At 29.2% G+C, this 24,842-nt stretch overlaps 1 protein-coding gene across 1 annotated transcript; it reads right to left on the reverse strand.

The window, feature by feature from the left end:
- Positions 1 to 8,855: 8,855 nt before the first annotated feature.
- LOC113372988 (ubiquitin-like protein 5) lies at positions 8,856 to 24,655 on the reverse strand. The gene is made up of 3 exons (XM_026613325.1): positions 24,457 to 24,655; positions 22,369 to 22,507; positions 8,856 to 9,198 (listed from the first exon to the last, which is right to left on the reverse strand). The coding sequence occupies exons 1-3, from the start codon at positions 24,493 to 24,495 to the stop codon at positions 9,155 to 9,157; spliced, it is 222 nt and encodes a 73-aa protein (XP_026469110.1). The 5' UTR covers positions 24,496 to 24,655; the 3' UTR covers positions 8,856 to 9,154.
- Positions 24,656 to 24,842: the final 187 nt, after the last annotated feature.

Raw genomic sequence — 24,842 nt, forward strand, 5'->3', positions numbered from 1 at the left:
ATTAAGGAGTGATTTACGAAACTTCATGAATAAATGTGAGGCTTGCCAGAAAAACAAGTCCTATCATATTAAAAAATTCCCTATGCTAATAACTGACACTCCTACCAAACCTTTCGAAAAATGTTCCTTACATATTGTTGGACCCCTAACTGAAACCTCAAACTTTAATAAATATATCTTGACATTTCAAGATTTGTTAACAAAATTAAGCAGAGCAATACCACTTAGAAGTCAAGACGCTAGCTCTGTAGCTAAAGCCTTTGTCGACCATATAATCTGTAACTACAGAGTTCCTACCAAAATTTTGACCAACCAAGGCACAAATTTTCTCAGTTCCCTTTTCAAGAGTATTTGCAAATTATTACACATTAACAAAATTCAAACCACTGCCTATCATCCCCAATCCAATAGAGCCCTTGAAAGGTCTCACAGAACCTTTGTCGAATATTTGAGGAACTATATCAAATCCGACCAAACTGATTGGGATGATTAGATTCCTTTGTAACTACTACTATCTATCTACTACTAACTTTGTATCTACTACTAACTATCTTTGGTTAGAACCCTCAATTACCCACATTCCGCAATAAACTTCCTGAACGTGAATATTGCTATGACGACTACGCCAAAGAAATTAAATACCGAATTCAGTCGTTGAACCAAGTTGCTAAAGAAACATTAATGAACTCCAAAATAACATCAAAAAATTATTATGACAAAACCACGAAGAGAACCGTGTTTAATGTAGGAGATTATGTGCTCCTGAAAATGAAACTAATACTAAAGGAAGATCTAAAAAATTGGTCAAGCCTTGGCTTGGTCCATTTAAGATTTTATCTAAGGATTCGGCTGTGAATTACACTCTGCTGTGTGGTAAGAAACACGTAAAGGTTCACGTGGATAGAATAAAGCCTTTCACTGAGTAAGATATTCATCATGTATAATATTGTTATTTCACTGTTTTAAATATTACTTATCGCGTTTTTTATAAACTTCATTTATTATTTCATTTTTATCACATATTTATTATATTTTAATTAAAATCCATAGATTAGTTTTAGATTTAATATTTTCTATCTCTTATATATAAAAATGGAGCTCTCTTTCAAATGTCTAAAAAAGTAAAACTCGAAAACGGCTAAACCGATTTGGCCAGTCTTAGTCTTGAAAAATTCGTGCCAATCCAGAGAAAGTCCAAAAGGTGAGAAATTATTGCAAATCCGCGTAGAAACTTTACATTTTCAATTTGAACATTTTTTGTATACAGCACTTGATTCAAAATGGCTTCCCACACAATATTATTCAAATGACATATGAATACTACTCATATAAAGTTAAAACAGATTATGTGTTATTCTTTTAATTTTATATATTTTTAAATGTTAATAAGAATGCTTATTTTGATTTTATATGAGGTTTTTATTTAAATCTCAAGTGTTTGCTCACTGCCTTTTTAACTTCCCGTAGGGCAAGTTATAGTAATCGCAAAAAAATCGAAAATGAAAATTTTTGCATTTCTCGACGTTTCAAAACCTTCTGAACATTTTGGCATACCTTAGAAAAAATGGATGTATGTGTGTGTGTGTGTGTGTGTGTGTGTGTGTGTGTGTGTGTGTGTGTATGTATGTATGTATGTATGTATGTATGTATGTATGTATGTATGTGTGTGTATGTATGTGCGGATACAAATTTTCGTCGACGATTTCGGGAACACGGATCAACCGATTTGAATAATTCAAAAAACATTCGATTTGTATTGATAAGGAGACGTGCTGATTAGTTTTTGGCAAAGGCAGGTCTAGCCGTTCCGAAGATACGGAGCAAAAAGTGCCAAGAACGGTACCTCCGTTTTTAAGAGAACGGAGCGTCCGATTTGAATAATTCAAAAAACATTTTACTTGTATTGACAAGATATAAAATTGATCAAATTTTCATGGAGGCAGGTCTAGCGGTTTCGGAGATCTAATGAAAAAAGTAAAAAATAATGCCATTCGGCGGTTAAAAATTATCATTAGACATATGCACATCAAATTATCAGATATTTTATAGAGATTTTAACAATAAGTATATTTTTTTTTACATTTTTATGGGTTCCGTACCAATGCTTATGCGTTAGACGGCGGCGCGGCACATGCGCGCTTTGACATTTCGTCTCTATGCAGTTCAAGCAGTGCGATTGCTTTAAAAAAAAGTTCAGATTTTCCAAAATATGTCAAAATGAAGAAAACATTTTTTTCAAAAAAATTTTTTGTATCCAAAAAAAATTTTTTTTTTTCAAAAATTTTTTTTCAAAAAAAATTTTTTTTTTTCATATAAATTTTTTTTTTCAAAAAAAAGTAATTTTTTGTCATATTTGTAGTTTCTCAAAAATGTTAATCGTTTTTAAAAAAATAATAATTTTTGGTACGGGAAGTTCCAGCAATTTGCCTTAAGGCACGATGCCCTAATTGCCTTAAGACAGAATTCCACTTACAGCTAGTTGTATTCTTTTATCAAGAGCTTGAAATAATACTATTCTTATTGATTAAGGCTTGCTTATGAAAGAATAAATAAATAATTTTGTTTCAAACGCCGTGCTGTGCAAATACTTATTGGTTTAATGTAAATAATGTGTTATTAAAACATTTTATGAATTATATTATTATTGGATTTAGGTTATCCAAATTAAGATCCTAAATTTGGAATTCATCGAAGGGGTCACCATAGACATTTCTGTCTAATCACTTATTGGAAGTTATAATAGACAGAGATATGAATTCGAAAATTGGAATATAACACAGATAGTAATTTTAGAAATCATATTCATAAAAATCTCAATTATGTGTACATACAAGTACAAGATCTTTGGAAACAAAGTTGTCTAAAAATTGCTTATAAAGCTCACATTATGTTATGTGACATCCACATAAGTACAGTTTAAATAGATATGGAAGTAATCATTTCGAATATATACAGTACAATCTATTTACAATACAAATTTTTCATTACTATACTAGAATGAGTTTGTTATATGGTCCATGAAATTTATATTTTTAGGGTTTGACAAATGTCACAGTTCACAGAAAGCAATCAATATCACAGAAAAATGGAAGGTATCAGCAGTATGAACTTGCATTATATTACATGATTTCATCATCCAAATAGGCCTTCTAATGCATAGAAACAACTTTTTCCAGCATTCCAATTTGCAATGAAAAAATTAAAATAAGTAGTTAAACATATTCCACATAGTAAAAAATAAAATGTTTAAAATGTTTACAGATTTTTCCTTATGTTGTTCGGATACTAATGCTGTTATTGATCGGGTCTTTTTCAATTACTTCCAGTTCATACTATATACAAGTCATGGTGATAACAAAGATGCCACTAATTTGGATACACGGTTGTAAAAAAAGAAAATCAAAATAAACACATTGAAATTTATCACAATATGTACTCATATTGAAAATGTACATATGTTAAAGCAAATTCATAAAGAAGAAATGTCCATTTTATACAGTTATATAACAATCCGGGGTAAAACGTTAAAATGACTGTACAACGACTTAAAATACTTAGTTGCATAATTTTATACTCATTAGTATTTATAAAACATTTTCTAGATTATATCATTATTTTATTTAGATTATTTAAATTAAAAACCTAAATTTAAAATCGATCAAAGGGGACATTTTGTCGAATAACTTATTCCCAGATATAACAGACCCCTACTTAAATAAAAAGATTTGGTTGAACTTTGGAACACACACCTGTGAAAATGTCATTGCACATAATTGCAAGTTCTCTAGAATAAAATATTTTGAAAATTAATGATTATAAATGCTCGCATTCAATTAAATGTATGGACAGTTCGGGTACTAGAACAAGTATAGCAGAAAAATGGGTCACTACAATTTTGAAGATCTACTATTTTGAAGAAATTTCTTTCAAAAGATCTGTCAAAATCCATGCATTTTAGACACAGTCAGGTATCATTCATGTTTTATTAAATCATTCTACAAATTGAAAAAGATGAAGAACTTTAACAATCATTGGATAATGCAATGTAAAATATAATTCACTAAAGGTTATTTCCCACTAATTTTGAAGAATAAACTGGAAAATTTTTCTATGAATTTATCGAAGAATGGATAGTAAAATATGAAGATCTGGGGTTAATAAGATCCACCACCAATATCTTAAAAACCAGTGAAGTCTAGCCTTGTTTAACAACAATATTTGAAAGTAGAGGCGAAAAGATGTATAACCAGCTATAACCTTGATTCTTATGACTTTGCTATCGGGAGATAAACGGTAATCTTTGAAAATCCATAACAAAAGTATTTACTTTTGTTGTTAGTTTTTTGGGTTGTGAGCACTGTGATTTAGTTCACCAGACCTTAATATAAATTTTAACTATACACTATTTAATTGTTTTATAAAATGTAATGTTAATTTTGAGTGAGATTCAGCAGTTTTCTTTATATAACCACTTTAAAAACTTACATCTGCGTGGGTCAAAAATGACCAACTGAACATTGACCATGGCTAAAGACTAAAAAAAAATGGATTGAATAAAACCATATTTCTAGTAATTAATAATTATTTCATAGATTAAGTTCATTTCAAATACTTTTCTGATTGCTTTTCATATCTAGACTATCTTTGTAAAAATTCTTATATTAATTCAATACTTGTAATTATTTCCTTATATTTTAGACTTATTCAAATATTTTTTATCTTTCATGTTTTCTATATTTCATTTTGGATTATATTTTATATAATCTAAATTATATAAAATTTAGATTATATATATATATATATATATATATATATATATATATATTATCTTTCGTGTTTTCTTTATTCCATTTTAGATTATAGTTTTAATGTATTTTTGTAAAATTGGTATCTATATTTTGAAAAAAAAACTATAATCTTTCTCTAAGGGGGGAGGAATGTTATGCCCGCTGCACACCCCTATAGCCAATATTTTATTAGTATGTACCACTATGATACGAGTCTAGGACACGAAGTATTTCGAAGGAAACCCGAACGACTAGAACCTAGGAGACACACGTAAAACTCACTCTCTTGGACTGCAGCGACGGCGACGCTAGATCAATTCAATAACGTAAGTTTAATATATGATTTAATAAACTTCATATAATTTTCTACTGATATTTCTGTAACAAAGGTTAATAAACTTTATCTATTAGTCTATAAGGATTTAGAGTTTTTCCTCGAATAAATCTCCCCTGCAAGGCAACATTACACAACACTATTATAAAATTTTAAATTGCAAAATAATTTATCAGAATCAAATTATGTAGCAAAAACAATTATATCAGTAATAAGGCAATGACAAATTGTTTCCATCAATATTATTTTTGTTAGTTGCAAAAGTCATAATATATTATTCTTATTAATGTCATTTTTTTCTATTATATTATGACAAATTGTTTTATTATTTATCGAGGATGATAATTTTATTGTATTCTTACAGAACCAAAAATATCCTTTAGTGGTGGCGTGTCATGTAATAACATTAATTATACGTGCTTTATGCTATACATTCAAAATCCAATAGCAAAGCAATGACATATAGTGCAGTAAACTGAGCGTTTAGAGTCTGAATTTTTTTACTGTGCTCCGAATTGAATGAAATTTTGGAATTAGGTTCATCTTAATCTCAAGTTCAAAAGTGAATGCAATTCGGGTTCCGCCACCACCCCCGGGAGAATGACACCCCTTCTCAATTGTGTAATTACATTTTTTCACAATAACGTCGGAAATAGATAGAAGAACTAATTATAAGAACAAATGTCTTTTATAGTTTTTCAAAAAAACTAATACTTTTCAAGTTGCTGGCCACTTCGTTTTTTTTGCAAATATCTCCTAAAATATACATTTTAACAAAAATCATGTAATGAACAAAGTAATGTCAATAAAAATCTTAATAAATCGGTGTTATATAAAGTGTTCTGGGAATAATATTAAGCAAGATTTGAAAGAGCAAAGTCGTTTTTTATTTCATTCAAGATTTAATTGTTGTATTTAAAGCCATCTAGTGGCGAGGTTTTACATTTTATGCATTTCGGTAAAATTGAGTTTTATAGTGCTCAACATAAGCTTTAAAATGTGTGCTGTTGTAAGTATTTTGCGTATAAAATAAGTGAGCTATCATGCAAATAAGAAGTAAGCATACACGATGTTTTTTTTCTTTTAAATCATATGGTTTAATGAGCGCCATTTCCACCAGAATTAAAGTAATTCACATTCCATCCAGAATTCACTTCCAGAAACATAACTTTTTTTTAATATCGAAATATTAAAACTTATTAATTACGAAATATTAGAAACTTTCGTCTGAATATATTAAAATCATATTTGTTAATTTTTATAACAAATTGTAAAGTAAGTTCTTAAAAGATATTGAAAATATGAAATTCAGTATTTATTTATATTGCTGACAAAATTCAATAGTCTTGAATACAATTTTCTCGAGGTATTAACAGCATGCTTTTATTTGTGACCCTTCCAATTGCCACCGCAAACGCTGAAGAAGATTTTCAAAAATAAAACTGCTAAAAAATTAGCGAACTATTTGTAAGCTATGGAACTTTGCGAGTATTTTCCGATTAGTGTAAATAATCTAATCAATCCATAAAAATTCAGATTTATTCCAAATTTTTATGAATTTTTAAAATAATGACTTGTTGCAGGCTCATAATATTTTAGTAATTATGATGGTTATGATCATGGAAAGTTTTATCAAAATCGAATATTTTTTTTACATTACGACTAATTACGTAAATGCGGTCCGGTCGATATATCCAAACAGTTTTTGATTTTGAAATGAGGACGATAATTTTAGTACTCTTCTCTCAATTTGAAGGAAACGGCTCGGCCTATCATTGAAAAATCGAACATTTTCTGGCAAAAACATTCACTAGCATACTTTTTTTTCGGGAAGTTAAATACTTCAATGATAAAGGAACAGCAGTCAGCCCATCATTGTTCATAGTAGCATAAACTTTAGAAAAAGTATAACCGTCAAAAGCTATAAATGATATAATAAATGTGCATATTGAATTTCAATTGTTTGTAGAAATCTTGGGAAAGGGATAGATAAATATTTATGATGATTGAAAATTTCTTTTAGTTTTATATTTTATTGTGAGAAAATTCTGCCTTATCTGAGAGGGGCCCAAAAAAAATTTGATATGGGGCCCCGCCAATGCACGCTACGCCCCTGTATTAAATATACGAGTTTAGACAAAATTATACTGGGTGCTAGTGTTTTAATAACTGTTTTTATTTAAGGGTAGTTTTATTAATTATTTTCGAGAAATTGAAATAACATTCATATCATTTTGAATTTCTTAATTTTCTTTCAATGGGGTTGTTTTTAAGGATCTAAAAGGGTTAAAAATTTGATAATCAAGATAGAAAACATAAAATATCATTTACTTTATACGTAATTCTTATTATATCATACTGAAATTTATTTTTAAGTGTTTTTTTCAATTTAGAGGTTTTTTGAAGGGTTTTAGGGTTTTCACGGGGTTGAAAATGATTTTATTGCAAGGTAAATGTATTAAAAATATTTTTTAATTACATCCTATAATATTAAAAATGTTTATTAGCAATAAAACGGTTCAATGTCCACTTATTTATTAAGGGATCGGAACCCCCTAAGGAGGTGGTGGAGGAACCCGAATTGTTTTCACTTTTGAAATTGAGGTTAAGATGAACCTAATTTCAAAATTTCATGCGATTAATTGCTAAATTAATTTTGTGTAGTATATGTAACAAATTAATAATTATTATTATATTTAACCAAATAGATGTAAAAATAAATAAATAAATAAAAAATTCTGGCAGGATTCGAACTGGCGAATATGAGCCTAGGACTCGAACAAAAAGTTGAGAGTAAGCGCCGCTAACCACTCGGCTATCTAGACACAGGGTTATGTAGATATAGGGCTTAGCGCGTTTTTCGCAGCTTTAATCAATTTTTATTGAATTTTTATAATTAAACCGCTTCTTATAGAACTATAACATTTAAAGGTGTTCGGTTTGACAATCAACTCTACAACCATGCAAAGTTTCATCAAAATCCCAGAAGAGTAAACTTGATGGTTACCTTGTTAGGGCAATAATTATGGCAAATTTGAAAATATATTCGAACTCGATATGCTTTAATATGTGTATAAATTTTTGTATTGATAAATTTATTAATTTTCACAGAATAAGTTATAGAAAAATGGCTTTTTTCGACCGATTAACTGTATATAACCCCTTAATGCAAACTGCTATTTATTAAATGTTTTCAAATAGAACATTATAAATACTGTAACTTTCATTATTCTTATTTTATACACAAAATAAGAGAGTTTATGAATCACACGACGACGTTTATATATGTTTACAGAAACGAAAATAAACACAACTTTTAATCGTATTTAAAATGAAAGACATTGTCTATTATTCATAAGAATTATATAAACTGAATTTTAAAGTTAAAATTATTTATTTGAAGTAAATAAGTGATATTTAGAACTTTAGTTAAAATTAGAATTAAAATCCGAATTACTTTCGATATTAAAAAAAAAAAAATTTGGAAATTAATAAAAAAAAACTTTCAGCAAAAGCAATTGTTTTATCAACACAATCAGAAAGTTTTTTAAATGATTCGAATCGGATGCTTAGTTTTCTCAAAAACTGTCATTTTTTGCACATTTAACTCGGTATCCCGAAAGGGCCAGACCTGCCAAAACTAATTCACCAATCCAGACACCACTAGAGATACTTATCATCGTTAAATATTCAAAATAATATATAAAACACGTAAAAAAAATAAAACCAACAAACATTGCCCTAAAACTTTATTTACAGAAATTGATGAGCATGAATTATTTTTAATAATTATGAATTATAATAAAGTTTATATTTATATTATATTTGAATCACAATAGTAAAAATAAGCATCATAAAAATGCAAGAGTGTTAATAATGCCAAAAAAAATCAAGGACTAAAATATAAAGATAGCACATAATTTACTCAGGTTTTTTATATCAATATTAATGCAATCAATATTAACATATTAATGCTGCTAATTTAACTTAAAAGTGTACATTTTTAAACTTAGCTGGATTGTATAAAAACAGGTTATTGATAATATAACTCGATATTCATTCCATCATGAATCTCATCTAATAACATTCTTAAGGAAAATAATGCAAATAAAAATAATTATTATACTAATATACACCATCAACAATAATTGCTTATCTTTCTCATTCATAAATTTCAGCCCTTGCTGATATATTTTATTGCACACATTCATTCATATTCATAATAATTGTAATATATAATATACAAAACTACATTTGGAGGATGTTTTCGGCTCAAAAGCCGACAGCAGACAGTCTTGTTTTATATTATATTAATTTTAATCTACTCAAAATGTTTAGTTAATCTTAATGAAGAAATCCTCCGAGAAAGTTTTTTGAAAAATGTTGAATTAGTAAAATATGCAAATGCTAATAAATTCCGCGATGGACTGCAAAATAAACTCGACCTGTAAATATCATGTGTGATCTTCCAGACGACAGAACATACTAAAATTTCGGCAATGTCCAACATATTACTTAATTACAGCAGTGGTACACAACTGTGTTCAATAATTATAATTATATCTGTGAATATAACTTGCTGACATGATGAACATTGTACCACCTTGAATTGCCAATAATATAAAAATTTATAAAAAAAAATGCTTTTCGAATGACGCGCGTTTTTCTTTCCTTCATTCAGAACCATTCACCGATTAATGAGACAATATTATTATTATTGACAGTAATTTGTAAAGAATGTTATCTATTTTTAATTATATCATTCACTAAATGAGAAGAATAAGAACTATTACAAAGAGCTAAACAAAAAAAATCTAAATCTTTTTTCCAGAAAATTTTATCACTTCATGAAATGGCCCTGTCCATTAATAAATTAACTAGTTGCTATTCGTATTTTGACTTGAGGCAAGTTACATAAACTTTTAAAATTAATTTATGAGTAATTAAAAGTATTCCGAGTGGATTTTCCGTAACAATTTAATGGTTTAGTACGATCATGAAGACCAAGTACTCTATCGTGATCCAAGTATATCGTCTAATTTTAATTTTAGCAAACGTCAAAAAAACTACCCATTTTCTCATGATTTTTCGTTTTTGATTTTTCTCTTTGATGGATTTTTAAAATAAAACTACTTGTCGTAAGGCCGTAATATTTCAGTAAGTTCTATAAGACCACGATTTATGTCGCCAAACAAAGTTCCATAAAAATCAGCTTATTTTTTGTTCAACAGTTAATTAAAAGAAAACGGCTTGGTAGATTTTCATCAAAAACTAATCAGTATCATTCCCAAGCAATATCTTTCAAAAGTTTTTTAATTTTTAAAATCGATTCGGTAGTATGAGCTTAAATGTGGACGAAAAGATTAACACTTTTTTTTAAATTACAAAGAAACGGCTTGGCAGATTGTCGCACAAAACTGGCAAACGATAGTCCTCATTGAGATACATCAAATGGCTCTAAAATTTCTGAAATCGGCTCAGGAGTTTTTTAACAAACGTCGGTGAAAAGTTTCATTTTGACAAATGCCAAAGAAACGATACTAATTTTTGCAGTTTTTTTAAATTAAACGACTTGTGTTAGGTCCGTAATATATTAGTATGATCTATAAGACTATGGTATTTACCGTTGAAAAAAAATCATAAAGATCGTCGGAAGAATTTTTTTTAACACTTTATTACAAGAAAACGGCCCGGCCGATCTTTACCAAAAACTAGTGGGGCGCATGGCAAATTGCTGGAACTTTCTGTACCTTAATTAAACATTCGAATGAAAATAATCAATAATAGTTTTGAAGATTTTCAAATAGATTATTTATTATAAATACATACTGTAAATTTATAAGTGGTTTTTAAATTGGGTGATGAGCGTATTTTATAAACAACTTATATGTACGTTTACAAGAGTCCATTTTTTTCAAATTAGATTTTTTTTATAATTTAGAATCTTTTTCAAAATTTTGAAATTTTTTCAAAAATTAGAATTTTTTGTTCGAAGTTTAAATTTTTTTGGAATTTAATAAAAAAACGTTTTTTAAATTTGGAAATTTTTGAAAATATTCGATTTTTTTTTAATTTTCGAAATATTCTCAAATTTTTGTAAGAAATCATTTTTTTTAATTTTTCGAAATTTAGTTTTTGTTTGAAAATGATGAAAAATTTCGAAAATTTGAATTTTTTGAAAAGAATTTTTTTTTCACATTTTTTTTTTTTAATTTTCAAAATTACTAAATTTTCTGTAAATGCATTTTTGCACACCATCTACTCAAGCAAAATATTTTTTGAATTAATTATTCGGATTAAACTTCTCTCAAAAACTGCATAAAAATTTCAAAATCGATTCAGAACTGCGGTCTAAAACTTGAACGATTTTTTTTTACTTTTCTGCTATTTACAAAGAAACGGCTTGGCTGATCGTCGCGAAAATTGGTAAACGCTAGTCCTCATCGAGATACATCGAAAGGCTTTTAAATTTTTTAAATCGATCTTGCCGTTTTTGAGAAAACGTCGATTTACAGCAAAATATCTGTTCACATACACACGAACATACAAACACACATACATACTTTTTTGAAGTTTCGTCTCATTCGATTCAGAATGGCTTGAAACGTTGAGAAATCATAAATTTACCGAATCGAATTTTTTGATGAAAACAAACTTCTCCTTCAGGAAGTTAATAATAGAAATTAAGGAAATGAGAATGAAAGGAAAAATAATGTAAGCATCTAAATGCTTATTTATTTATTTCTAGATAAAATTATTTTACCTTTCATTCTCATTTCCTTAACATTTCTATTATTAATTTTTTTAACCTGTCGAATTTGGAGACTGATACCAATAAACTCAACCATATCACTTACTTACATATACAGTAGGCCCTCGCTTTACACGGCACTCTGGGTACACGGTTCCCATACTACACGGAGCTAAAAATCCGACATCCCTCCGAGTACACGGACTTCTTATTACACGGTATTTGGTCAACAGCCCATAAGTCCGTTGTGCAAAAGGGTATTGTTGTAAATTTTGTTATCGACTTTTATCTTTTAGACATGCCTGATTGTATAATAGCCGCCTAAGAACACGTTTGAGCTGATTACTGCGTCGCGCCAATTTTTGAATAAGGTGTCAATTTCGTCACGTCATTTACGTCATTTCGTCCGTATTTCTCTTACTTCAAGTTGTATTTCTTGGTCTCCATACAACGCGATAAAAATGGTGCGATTTGTACCAACTCTGAGTCTCTCATAACACGGTTCCCATACTGCACTATGTAAGGTTCCATAGAACGCACTACGAATTAGCCTGAATTGTATGTTAAATACGAGTTTCTTATAGCACGGTTCCCATACTGCACGGTACGCACTTGCCGCGTAAAGCGAGGGTTTACTGTATATGGGTCATTCTTTTACAAATCGTACGGATTTTCGAAAAAAATAAAATGTCACATTTTATAATTGTGTGAAATTTTTTTTTACAGATATTATACATAAAATCATTTGATACGTATTTCAGGATTTTTCTGAAAAAAATTTTTTTACGTAAATATTTACGTTTGCAATATGGATTTTATGCTCAATTTCTATAAACATCATCTGCGGTAAATTAATTATCTCCGGATGTTCTGATCGGATCAGTATTATGATTTTTTTATTACACTCATATTGAAGTGAACTTTGTAATGATTAAAACTTTTTTTTTTGTTTTTGCAATTTTCTTAACAATAACAACCCTTAAATATTTACAAAGGTTTTACTCAGCCTTACCCCAACTTGAATAGATCCAAAAAAACATATTATTTCTTTTTTTTCTGCAACAAAATTCTTTTTACAATTTGAGACTTTGTTACATCGAAAGATATTAAATATTTTAAAGCGCGAGCCGCGCTTTTCACGTCGGGGATCTCAAAGACTTGTACTCATTTGTCACTTTCCAACGACAATCTTATTATTTTTCGGTTGAAAAATATTTTATAATTTCGTTTCTGGCGAAAAATGAATACATAGTCAAAAAAAAAAAATTAGGGGAGAGCGGAGCTTAAAAGTTCGTGGGTAAAAAGATCCACTGCCAATATCTCAAAAACAAGTTGGGATTGCGGACTATCTTAAAGTTAATATTAAGAGCTAAAACTTTCAAAGAATTTTTTTTTATCAATTTGGACTAATTGTTGTCGATAGGCATTCGGATAATCAAATACCCGTATAACAAATGTATGAAAAATTTTGTTATGTGTTTATTTAAAGTAACAAACACATACATAGATATATATCAACAAAAATCTATGTTTATTAAAAAATTAACACTTACTTATGTGTGCACATACATATTTTTAACTTCCCGTAGGGCAAGTTATAGTAATCGCAAAAAATCGAAAATGAAAATTTTTGCATTTCTCGACGTTTCAAAGGTTTCTGAACATTTTGGCATACCTTAGAAAAAATGGATGTGTGTGTGTGTGTTTGTATGTGCGGATACAAATTTTCGTCGACGATTTCGGGAACACGGATCAACCGATTTGAATAATTCAAAAAACATTCGATTCGTATTGATAAGGAGACGTGCTGATTAGTTTTTGGCAAAGGCAGGTCTAGCCGTTCCAAAGATACGGGGCAAAAAGTGACGAAAACGGTAACTCAGTTTTTAAGAGAACGGAGCGTCCGATTTTAATAATTCGAAAAACATTTTACTTGTATTGATGAGATGAAGAATTGATCAAATTTTCATCGGGGCAGGTCTAGCGGTTTTGGAGATCTAACAAAAAAAGTAAAAAAAAATGCCATTTGGCGGTCAAAAATGATCATTAGACATATGCACATCAAATTATCAGATATTTTATAGAGATTTTAACAATAAGTATAAATTTTGTTTGCATTCCAATTGGTTCCGTACCAATATTCATCCGTTAGACAGCGACGCGGCGCTTACGCGCTTTATATTTTGTCTCTATGCAGTTAAAGCAGTACGATTGCTTTGAAAAAAAGTTCAGATCTTCCAAAATATGTCAAAATAAAGAAAACATTTTTTTTTTCAAAAAAAAAATATTTAAAAAAAAAATTTTTTTTAATTTTTTTTTTGTTTATTTTTTTTTTTTTTTTTAATTTTTTTTTTTCAAAAAAAAGTAATTTTTGTTGAATTTATAGTTTCTCAAAAATCTTATTTTTCCCAAGTAAAATTTTTTCAAAAATGTTAATCGTTTTTAAAATAATAATGATTTTTGGTACGGGAAGTTCCAGCAATTTGCCTTAAGGCACAATGCCTTAATTGCCTTAAGACAATTCCACTTACAGCTAGTCTTACAACTAGATCAAGCATTAATCATGAAATAAAATATTTAGGTACGTATGTACGAATGATTTGTTTAGAATAAGTATTTGGTAAATGCATTACCTCTCTTAAGCTAGCCAAAACATGTACCACGTGCCATTTAAAAAAAAAACACTTTTTGTTTTAGAAGAAAAAAAAAATTAAAACGGAAATTGATTAATTTTTACGAAATGTACCACCAAAATTAAAACAAAAAAATCGAAAATGGCTACTAAAATCAGTACCCCATGACGGCCGGTAATATGAGATGTTTTGTATAGAAGGTAGAGAGTGCAGAGAAAAAGCCAGTATTGAAGTCCAAAAAAGAACAAAATAATCTTTGATAATCTTATATATAAAAATGGAGCTCTCTTTCAAATGTCCGAATAAAACTCGAAAACGGCTGAATCGATTTGGTCAGTCTTAGTCTTGAAAAATTCGTGCCAATCCAGAGAAAGTCCAAAAGGTGAAAAATTATTTCAAATCCGCGTAGAAACTTTTTATTTTTAATTTGAAAATTTTTGTAGAAGCGTAATCTAAATAAAACAATGGAAGGTTGCTAATCCGTGAAATGTCAAACGTTTTTGACAGATGATGTTCAATTACGTTCAATAGGATATTTTACGTGAATATTATTTAATTATAATTAAATTGTAGTAAGCAGCTTTGTTTGTAGTTTTATTTATATATAAAAACGTTAGTAAACGGGCCGCAAATCTTACTAGAAACTCAAAATATCAGCTCTTTTGAAATGTTAATATAAAAATGCATTGTAGCACTTTTTTTTTGCAAATCATATTTTTCTCAAACGCGGTGAAAGATCTCATTTGTAAAATTGTATACTCATTGGTAATTTATAAAACATTTTCTAGGTTTTATTATTTTTTATTTATTTATTTATTTTATTTATTTATTTATGTTATTTAAATTCAAAACCTTAATTTGTTATCGATCAAAGGGACATTTTGCCGAATAACATTTTCCCAGTTATAGTTTCTCAGAATTTATTGAAGAATAGATAGTAATATATGAAGGTCCGGGGTTAAAAAGGTCCACCAGCTATGTGTCAAAAACAAAAAAAGTAAAGTTAAGCTTTGTTTAACAAGGAATTGAAAAATAAAGGGAAAAAGATGTATAACCAGCTATAACCTCGATTCTTATGACTTTGCTATCTGGAGATAAACTGTAATCTTTGAAAATCCATAATAAAGGTATTTTCTTCCGCTGGTAGTTCTTTAGCATTAGTTAAAAGTGTAATTATTTTGTAAAATACATTTAAAATTAAAATAAGACATTAAACCTGTTTGCCACCTGGCCATTTCAAGTTACTCCGCCTATAGGGTAAAAAGTTCTAGATAACAATTTTTTGAAAGATAGGAAAACAAGCACATTTCTACAATGATGAAGTAGCTGGCAGTTTTACTGAACGTAGTCAGATAATTGTTCGTTTGGAATGTGTTTATTGTTGTGATATAATTGGTTTGCTTTTCATAATATAGTTTATATTTGCTGAACGCCAAATTGGAACTTTTGTGCTCGCCCTGCTCTACATATATACTTTTTATTAAATTTACTTCAATTCATCGAATGTTACTTGAAACTGTTCAAAAAGCAGGTCAAAGAAGAAATACTTAATTCATTTCCTATCTCTCCTCGCAGAAATTTGAAAATTTTGTATAAGCTCATTAGTATTATTTACAATTATACACAAAATCCTGAATCAAAAAAGAATCTGAAAAACTTGAAACGTAATAATAATGTAATAAGTCGAAAGACCAAAAAAGCCTCGGATTGGATTATACCATGTGTTTTATAGAAAGTATATAAAACTTCCAGTTTGATTGTTTTGATAAAATATAGACAAACTAATGGGGTTTATAGCATTCAAACAACATATCCTTATACACTTAAAGTATTAATATTTTTGATTCCATAGAAATTGTTTAGAATATACCTTACTTAGCAAAACAACGTTTGCCGGGTCAGCTAGTAATATTATAAAATCACAGATTTTTATAAAAATAACTACCACCGTTTTGCTCCAAAAATAATGTTAAGGCCTAAATATATAATGAAATGCATATCACAGATTTTTAAAAAATAACTATCATCGTTTTACCCCAAATCATCCCCAAAATAATGTTAAGGCATTTAGTACGGGAAAAATTAAATTAAACTAGAATAATCAAATTATATCAACACATTATAAGCAATATAATATTTAGTTTCAAATTACTTAATTTCAGATTTTGTACCCCTGCCCTTACGTCTCCAATCATCACCAAATTGTACTTATGCCTATGTTGAGTCTGCAAGTTTTGAGTATGAAAAAAAATCAATTGAACAAGTAGAATCAAATGAAACTAATACAGTAAAAACATTATAATATCTAGTATTTAAATAGAAAATTTCAGATCAAAATCTGAAATTCTCTATTTAAATGCTACATATTCTAAGGTTTTTACTATATTTAGACATTGTTTTTAACTTCCCGTAGGGCAAGTTATAGTAATCGCAAAAAAATCGAAAATGAAAATTTTTATATATCTTTACGTTTCACAGGTTTCTGAACATTTTGGCATACCTTAGAAAAAATGGATGTATGTGTGTGTGTGTGTGTGTGTGTGTGTATGTATGTACGTGTGTGTATGTATGTGCGGATACAAATTTTCGTCGACGATTTCGGGAACACCGATCAACCGATCTGAATAATTCAAAAAACATTCGATTCGTATTGATAAGGAGACGTGCTGATTAGTTTTTGGCGAAGGCAGGTCTAGCCGTTCCGAAGATACGGGGCAAAAAGTGCCCAAAACGGTAACTCAGTTTTTAAGAGAACGGAGCGTCCGATTTGAAAAATTCAAAAAATATTTTACTTGTATTGACAAGATGTAGATTTGATCAAATTTTCATGAAGGCAGGTCTAGCGGTTTCGGAGATCTAATGAAAAAAGTAAAAAAAAATGCCATTCGGCGGTTAAAAATGATCATTAGACATATGCACATCAAATTATCAGATATTTTATAGAGATTTTAACAATAAGTATAAATTTTGTTTGCATTCCAATTGGTTCCGTACCAATATTCATCCGTTAGACAGCGACGCGGCGCTTACGCGCTTTATATTTTGTCTCTATGCAGTTAAAGCAGTACGATTGCTTTGAAAAAAAGTTCAGATCTTCCAAAATATGTCAAAATAAAGAAAACATTTTTTTTTTCAAAAAAAAAATATTTAAAAAAAAAATTTTTTTTAATTTTTTTTTTGTTTATTTTTTTTTTTTTTTTAATTTTTTTTTTTCAAAAAAAAGTAATTTTTGTTGAATTTATAGTTTCTCAAAAATCTTATTTTTCCCAAGTAAAATTTTTTCAAAAATGTTAATCGTTTTTAAAATAATAATGATTTTTGGTACGGGAAGTTCCAGCAATTTGCCTTAAGGCACAATGCCTTAATTGCCTTAAGACAATTCCACTTACAGCTAGTCTTACAACTAGATCAAGCATTAATCATGAAATAAAATATTTAGGTACGTATGTACGAATGATTTGTTTAGAATAAGTATTTGGTAAATGCATTACCTCTCTTAAGCTAGCCAAAACATGTACCACGTGCCATTTAAAAAAAAAACACTTTTTGTTTTAGAAGAAAAAAAAAATTAAAACGGAAATTGATTAATTTTTACGAAATGTACCACCAAAATTAAAACAAAAAAATCGAAAATGGCTACTAAAATCAGTACCCCATGACGGCCGGTAATATGAGATGTTTTGTATAGAAGGTAGAGAGTGCAGAGAAAAAGCCAGTATTGAAGTCCAAAAAAGAACAAAATAATCTTTGATAATCTTATATATAAAAATGGAGCTCTCTTTCAAATGTCCGAATAAAACTCGAAAACGGCTGAATCGATTTGGTCAGTCTTAGTCTTGAAAAATTCGTGCCAATCCAGAGAAAGTCCAAAAGGTGAAAAATTATTTCAAATCCGCGTAGAAACTTTTTATTTTTAATTTGAAAATTTTTGTAGAAGCGTAATCTAAATAAAACAATGGAAGGTTGCTAATCCGTGAAATGTCAAACGTTTTTGACAGATGATGTTCAATTACGTTCAATAGGATATTTTACGTGAATATTATTTAATTATAATTAAATTGTAGTAAGCAGCTTTGTTTGTAGTTTTATTTATATATAAAAACGTTAGTAAACGGGCCGCAAATCTTACTAGAAACTCAAAATATCAGCTCTTTTGAAATGTTAATATAAAAATGCATTGTAGCACTTTTTTTTTGCAAATCATATTTTTCTCAAACGCGGTGAAAGATCTCATTTGTAAAATTGTATACTCATTGGTAATTTATAAAACATTTTCTAGGTTTTATTATTTTTTATTTATTTATTTATTTTATTTATTTATTTATGTTATTTAAATTCAAAACCTTAATTTGTTATCGATCAAAGGGACATTTTGCCGAATAACATTTTCCCAGTTATAGTTTCTCAGAATTTATTGAAGAATAGATAGTAATATATGAAGGTCCGGGGTTAAAAAGGTCCACCAGCTATGTGTCAAAAACAAAAAAAGTAAAGTTAAGCTTTGTTTAACAAGGAATTGAAAAATAAAGGGAAAAAGATGTATAACCAGCTATAACCTCGATTCTTATGACTTTGCTATCTGGAGATAAACTGTAATCTTTGAAAATCCATAATAAAGGTATTTTCTTCCGCTGGTAGTTCTTTAGCATTAGTTAAAAGTGTAATTATTTTGTAAAATACATTTAAAATTAAAATAAGACATTAAACCTGTTTGCCACCTGGCCATTTCAAGTTACTCCGCCTATAGGGTAAAAAGTTCTAGATAACAATTTTTTGAAAGATAGGAAAACAAGCACATTTCTACAATGATGAAGTAGCTGGCAGTTTTACTGAACGTAGTCAGATAATTGTTCGTTTGGAATGTGTTTATTGTTGTGATATAATTGGTTTGCTTTTCATAATATAGTTTATATTTGCTGAACGCCAAATTGGAACTTTTGTGCTCGCCCTGCTCTACATATATACTTTTTATTAAATTTACTTCAATTCATCGAATGTTACTTGAAACTGTTCAAAAAGCAGGTCAAAGAAGAAATACTTAATTCATTTCCTATCTCTCCTCGCAGAAATTTGAAAATTTTGTATAAGCTCATTAGTATTATTTACAATTATACACAAAATCCTGAATCAAAAAAGAATCTGAAAAACTTGAAACGTAATAATAATGTAATAAGTCGAAAGACCAAAAAAGCCTCGGATTGGATTATACCATGTGTTTTATAGAAAGTATATAAAACTTCCAGTTTGATTGTTTTGATAAAATATAGACAAACTAATGGGGTTTATAGCATTCAAACAACATATCCTTATACACTTAAAGTATTAATATTTTTGATTCCATAGAAATTGTTTAGAATATACCTTACTTAGCAAAACAACGTTTGCCGGGTCAGCTAGTAATATTATAAAATCACAGATTTTTATAAAAATAACTACCACCGTTTTGCTCCAAAAATAATGTTAAGGCCTAAATATATAATGAAATGCATATCACAGATTTTTAAAAAATAACTATCATCGTTTTACCCCAAATCATCCCCAAAATAATGTTAAGGCATTTAGTACGGGAAAAATTAAATTAAACTAGAATAATCAAATTATATCAACACATTATAAGCAATATAATATTTAGTTTCAAATTACTTAATTTCAGATTTTGTACCCCTGCCCTTACGTCTCCAATCATCACCAAATTGTACTTATGCCTATGTTGAGTCTGCAAGTTTTGAGTATGAAAAAAAATCAATTGAACAAGTAGAATCAAATGAAACTAATACAGTAAAAACATTATAATATCTAGTATTTAAATAGAAAATTTCAGATCAAAATCTGAAATTCTCTATTTAAATGCTACATATTCTAAGGTTTTTACTATATTTAGACATTGTTTTTAACTTCCCGTAGGGCAAGTTATAGTAATCGCAAAAAAATCGAAAATGAAAATTTTTATATATCTTTACGTTTCACAGGTTTCTGAACATTTTGGCATACCTTAGAAAAAATGGATGTATGTGTGTGTGTGTGTGTGTGTGTGTGTATGTATGTACGTGTGTGTATGTATGTGCGGATACAAATTTTCGTCGACGATTTCGGGAACACCGATCAACCGATCTGAATAATTCAAAAAACATTCGATTCGTATTGATAAGGAGACGTGCTGATTAGTTTTTGGCGAAGGCAGGTCTAGCCGTTCCGAAGATACGGGGCAAAAAGTGCCCAAAACGGTAACTCAGTTTTTAAGAGAACGGAGCGTCCGATTTGAAAAATTCAAAAAATATTTTACTTGTATTGACAAGATGTAGATTTGATCAAATTTTCATGAAGGCAGGTCTAGCGGTTTCGGAGATCTAATGAAAAAAGTAAAAAAAAATGCCATTCGGCGGTTAAAAATGATCATTAGACATATGCACATCAAATTATCAGATATTTTATAGAGATTTTAACAATAAGTATAAATTTTTTTTACATTTCTATGGGTTCCGTACCAATGCTTATGCGTTAGACGGCGGCGCGGCACTTGCGAGCTTTGACATTTCGTCTCTATGCAGTTCAAGCAGTGCGATTGCTTTGAAAAAAAGTTCAGAATTTCCAAAATATGTCAAAATGAAGAAAACATTTTTTTTAAAAAAATTTTATTGTTTTAAAAAAAAATTTTTTTTTCTCAAAAAAAAAATTTTTTTTTTCAAATAAAAAATTTTTTTTTTAAAAAAAGTAATTTTTTGTCAAATTTATAGTTTCTCAAAAATCTATTTTTTCGAAGTAAATTTTTTTCAAAAATGTTATTCGTTTTTGAAAAAATAATAATTTTTGGTACGGGAAGTTCCAGCAATTTGCCTTAAGGCACGATGCCCTAATTGCCTTAAGACAGAATTCCACTTACAGCTAGTTTTATACTCAAAACTGGAAGACTCAACATAGGCATAAGTACAATTTGGGGATGACTGGAGACGTAAGGGCAGGGGTACAAAATCTAAAATTAAGTAATTTAAAACTAAATATTATATTGCTTATAATGTGTTGACATAATTTGATTATTCTAGTTCAATGTAATTTTTCCTGTACTAAATGCCTTAACATTATTTTGGGGATGATTTGGGATAAAACGATGGTAGCTACTTTTATAAAAATCTGTGATTTTTATTTCATTACATATCATTACATATTAAACTATATGTCGAAGATTATTTTGTTCTTTTTTTTGACTTCAATACATGCTTTTTCTCTGTACTATATACCTTCTACTCAAAACAGCCATTTTCGATTTTTTTAGTTTAATTTTGGTCGTACAAATTAGTGCAAATTCGAATTAATCAATTTCCATATTAATTTTTTTTTTTTCTAATACAAAATGTGGTCTTGCTAGCTTAATATTAAAGCTAGCAGCGCCACATGTTTTTTTAAACTGCACGTAGTACAATTTTTTTTTTGTGGTACGAATAAGTACTAAATAATACAACATATCCGGATCGATTTTGCTAATTTGGTCTTGCTAGCTTAAGACAAGTATTTGCTTTTGGTGATCATAAAATAAGTATTTCGTGAATTCTACTAGTAGGTATGTACATACAAATAAAATGGTCGCAGTTGGTAGTCCGGATAATCACTAATCCGTATAACTGAGGGCCTGATAAACAAGTTTCTACTGTACAGCTATTGTAATAAATACTTTTTATCTATCTATCTATCTATTATAAAAAATTAAAATATGCATTTCAATATGCATACAAATCTCAAATTGTATGAGAAAAGTCAAAGTAACAATCAGAATCAAATGGTAATCTATGAGTTACAGAGGTAATATATAAGAACCTATGATTCAAATAACATCACATGTTTAAATGAATGATATTTTAAAAAGGATACAATCACCAATTTTTATGTGGTCTTTGAAAATCGTATACCACTTTTTTAAAACGATTTTATCGTATCTTGTGCCTGTTTGAGCAGCAATAAGTTTTTTGACATCTTCCACAGTGTCATCTGGATTGCATTTAACTCTGACCTGAAAATAGATTTTATGATTATTAACTATGAATAAATGACAGCGTGAATATGGTAAATGGTGGGTAGTATATTAAACAAGAGTATATAATACGTATAATAGTGAACGTAGTGTAATTTGGGTAAATAAAATGATTAATAGAACATTGGGTTTATAATAGAGACGATTAGAGTTAACAATTCAGAAGCGAGATTACTCAAGGATTACTCAGGGATATACCTAAAGATATTTTAGAGACGAATAAGAAAGTGTGAGACATTACATTTGTGACATTTCAATAACAAAAAAACGTTATGAGTGAGCTACAAGAATTATACAAAATGTATTTGGAAAGCAGACGCCGAGAAGATGAAATGATGAAAATGGTTGTATCGATGGTTCGTGATGAGAGAGTGAAGTCTGGTGTAGTGCCCAATCATGAGGTATACAAAATGGTGTTGGAAAGCAAGATAGATGATTGTATTGTGCCAATAAAGAAAGAGCCAATAGAAGTGTGCTATGAAGAAATGGAGAAGGTAGATGATAATGATGATGTAGGTGCATTAGAGTTAGCGCTTAAGGACAAAATTGTTAGGGCTGAGGCAATAAAAATTCCATTAGAGGCAAGTGCTTTAACAAAAACCGCAGTAGTGTCAATGAGAAGGGGTGAGACCATCATACCGATATTGAATATATCAAATAATGAAACGACGGTTGAAAATAATTATAAAACTACAAAATGCGACGAGTGCCATAAAAGTGAACAAACCCAGGAAAAATCAGATGTAGGAGAACTAACAATGGATACAATAAAATTAGATGAGGACATAACTGAGAAGAAACTACAAGAATTTGACTATGAGGTGATTCATCGACCAGCAGAGAAGATGAGACATGTGGACGCTCTATCCCAAAACACCATAAATGAAGCTGAAAGGACAGAGTGTGTGGATGAACTTATAGTATTCAATAATTATTTAATAGAAGAAGACTGGTTAACCATAGCGCAGAGAAATGATGAAAAACTGAAGTTTATTATGGAAACTATACAGAAGAGACATTATGCAGGAATCAACAGAGAAGATGATAAAATTATAAAGGAATATGAGATCAAAGATGGAAGGTTAATGAGGAAAATCGAGAATCGGTTAGTGTATGTAGTACCAAAAAGAGTGAGGTCACAGATTTTAAGAAGGTATCATGATTTGGCACACATTGGACAGGACAAAGTTATCAAAAAGATATCGGAGAAGTATTGAATTCCTAGAATGCAAAATTATGTGAAGGGATATATAGGAGCATGCATTGAATGCCTATATAAACAAAGAGATAAATACAATAAGAGAAGATGCACAGGCGATTCACACCAAGAAGGAGATTTGGTCATGATGCTTTGTGAACCATCGAGCACAGACGAGTCTAGGAAATTGCGCCCTAAGTATAGAGGACCTTACGGTCACAGCAAAATTGCCATCCAATAGGTATGGAATAGAGAATTTGCCAGGTATGCAGCGTAATCAACGTTTCTACAGTGGCATATTACCAATCAATGCACTAAAAAAGTATGAGATGCAAGAAGACGACAGTTACTTAGACGACAATGATGACAAATCTAATAACAGTGACGAAGAAGAGGAGACAGTCACACTAACATACAACCACTAAAATGGACAATCACACATCCCAAGACATTCGAAAACTTCATTCTCGACAGCGTGAATATAGTAGGCGGGAGATAGTATATAAAACAAAAGTATATAAAATATAATACATTTAATAGTGAACGCAGTGTAATTTGGGTAAATAAAGTGATTAATAGAACATTGTGTTTATAATAAATACGGTAGAGTTAACATGATTATATTTTAGTACCTATCTATTTTTAACTATGTGTATTGAACTTAGTGAAACTAAGTGTGATTTTATTTACAATATTCCTGAAACGTCATTTCAATTATTTTTTTATTCACCTTTTTGCCTAGACGATCATTGCATGTTATTTCTAACATGTTGCAAAATGTTTCGAGGTTAAATATAAAGAAACACTGTTCGATTTAGATATTCGACTATATATATTTTTTAATATTAAAAATATTACAGATAACTTTTATCTACTCTGATTTTAAAAGTAAAATATATACTTTCAGTAACGTCGTAAATTATTTAAGAAAATTTAAGAAAAAACAAATTTACAGGCATATATACACTTGTTTATTTGTCAATGCTACACCAACATAGAACATAACCCTAGACTAGACAATATTAGAATTTCATTTTCAGGAGGTGTAGTTACAGGGTCGTACACTCAGACGTGTGGGCGCTGCTGTCGGCCTTCAAATTAACGGCGCAAAATTTA

The sequence above is a fragment of the Ctenocephalides felis genome, unplaced genomic scaffold (genome assembly GCF_003426905.1).
Source record: "Ctenocephalides felis isolate EL2017-DRISC unplaced genomic scaffold, ASM342690v1 CF-g0.4_SCAFFOLD_01604, whole genome shotgun sequence".
Classification (NCBI taxonomy): domain Eukaryota; kingdom Metazoa; phylum Arthropoda; class Insecta; order Siphonaptera; family Pulicidae; genus Ctenocephalides; species Ctenocephalides felis.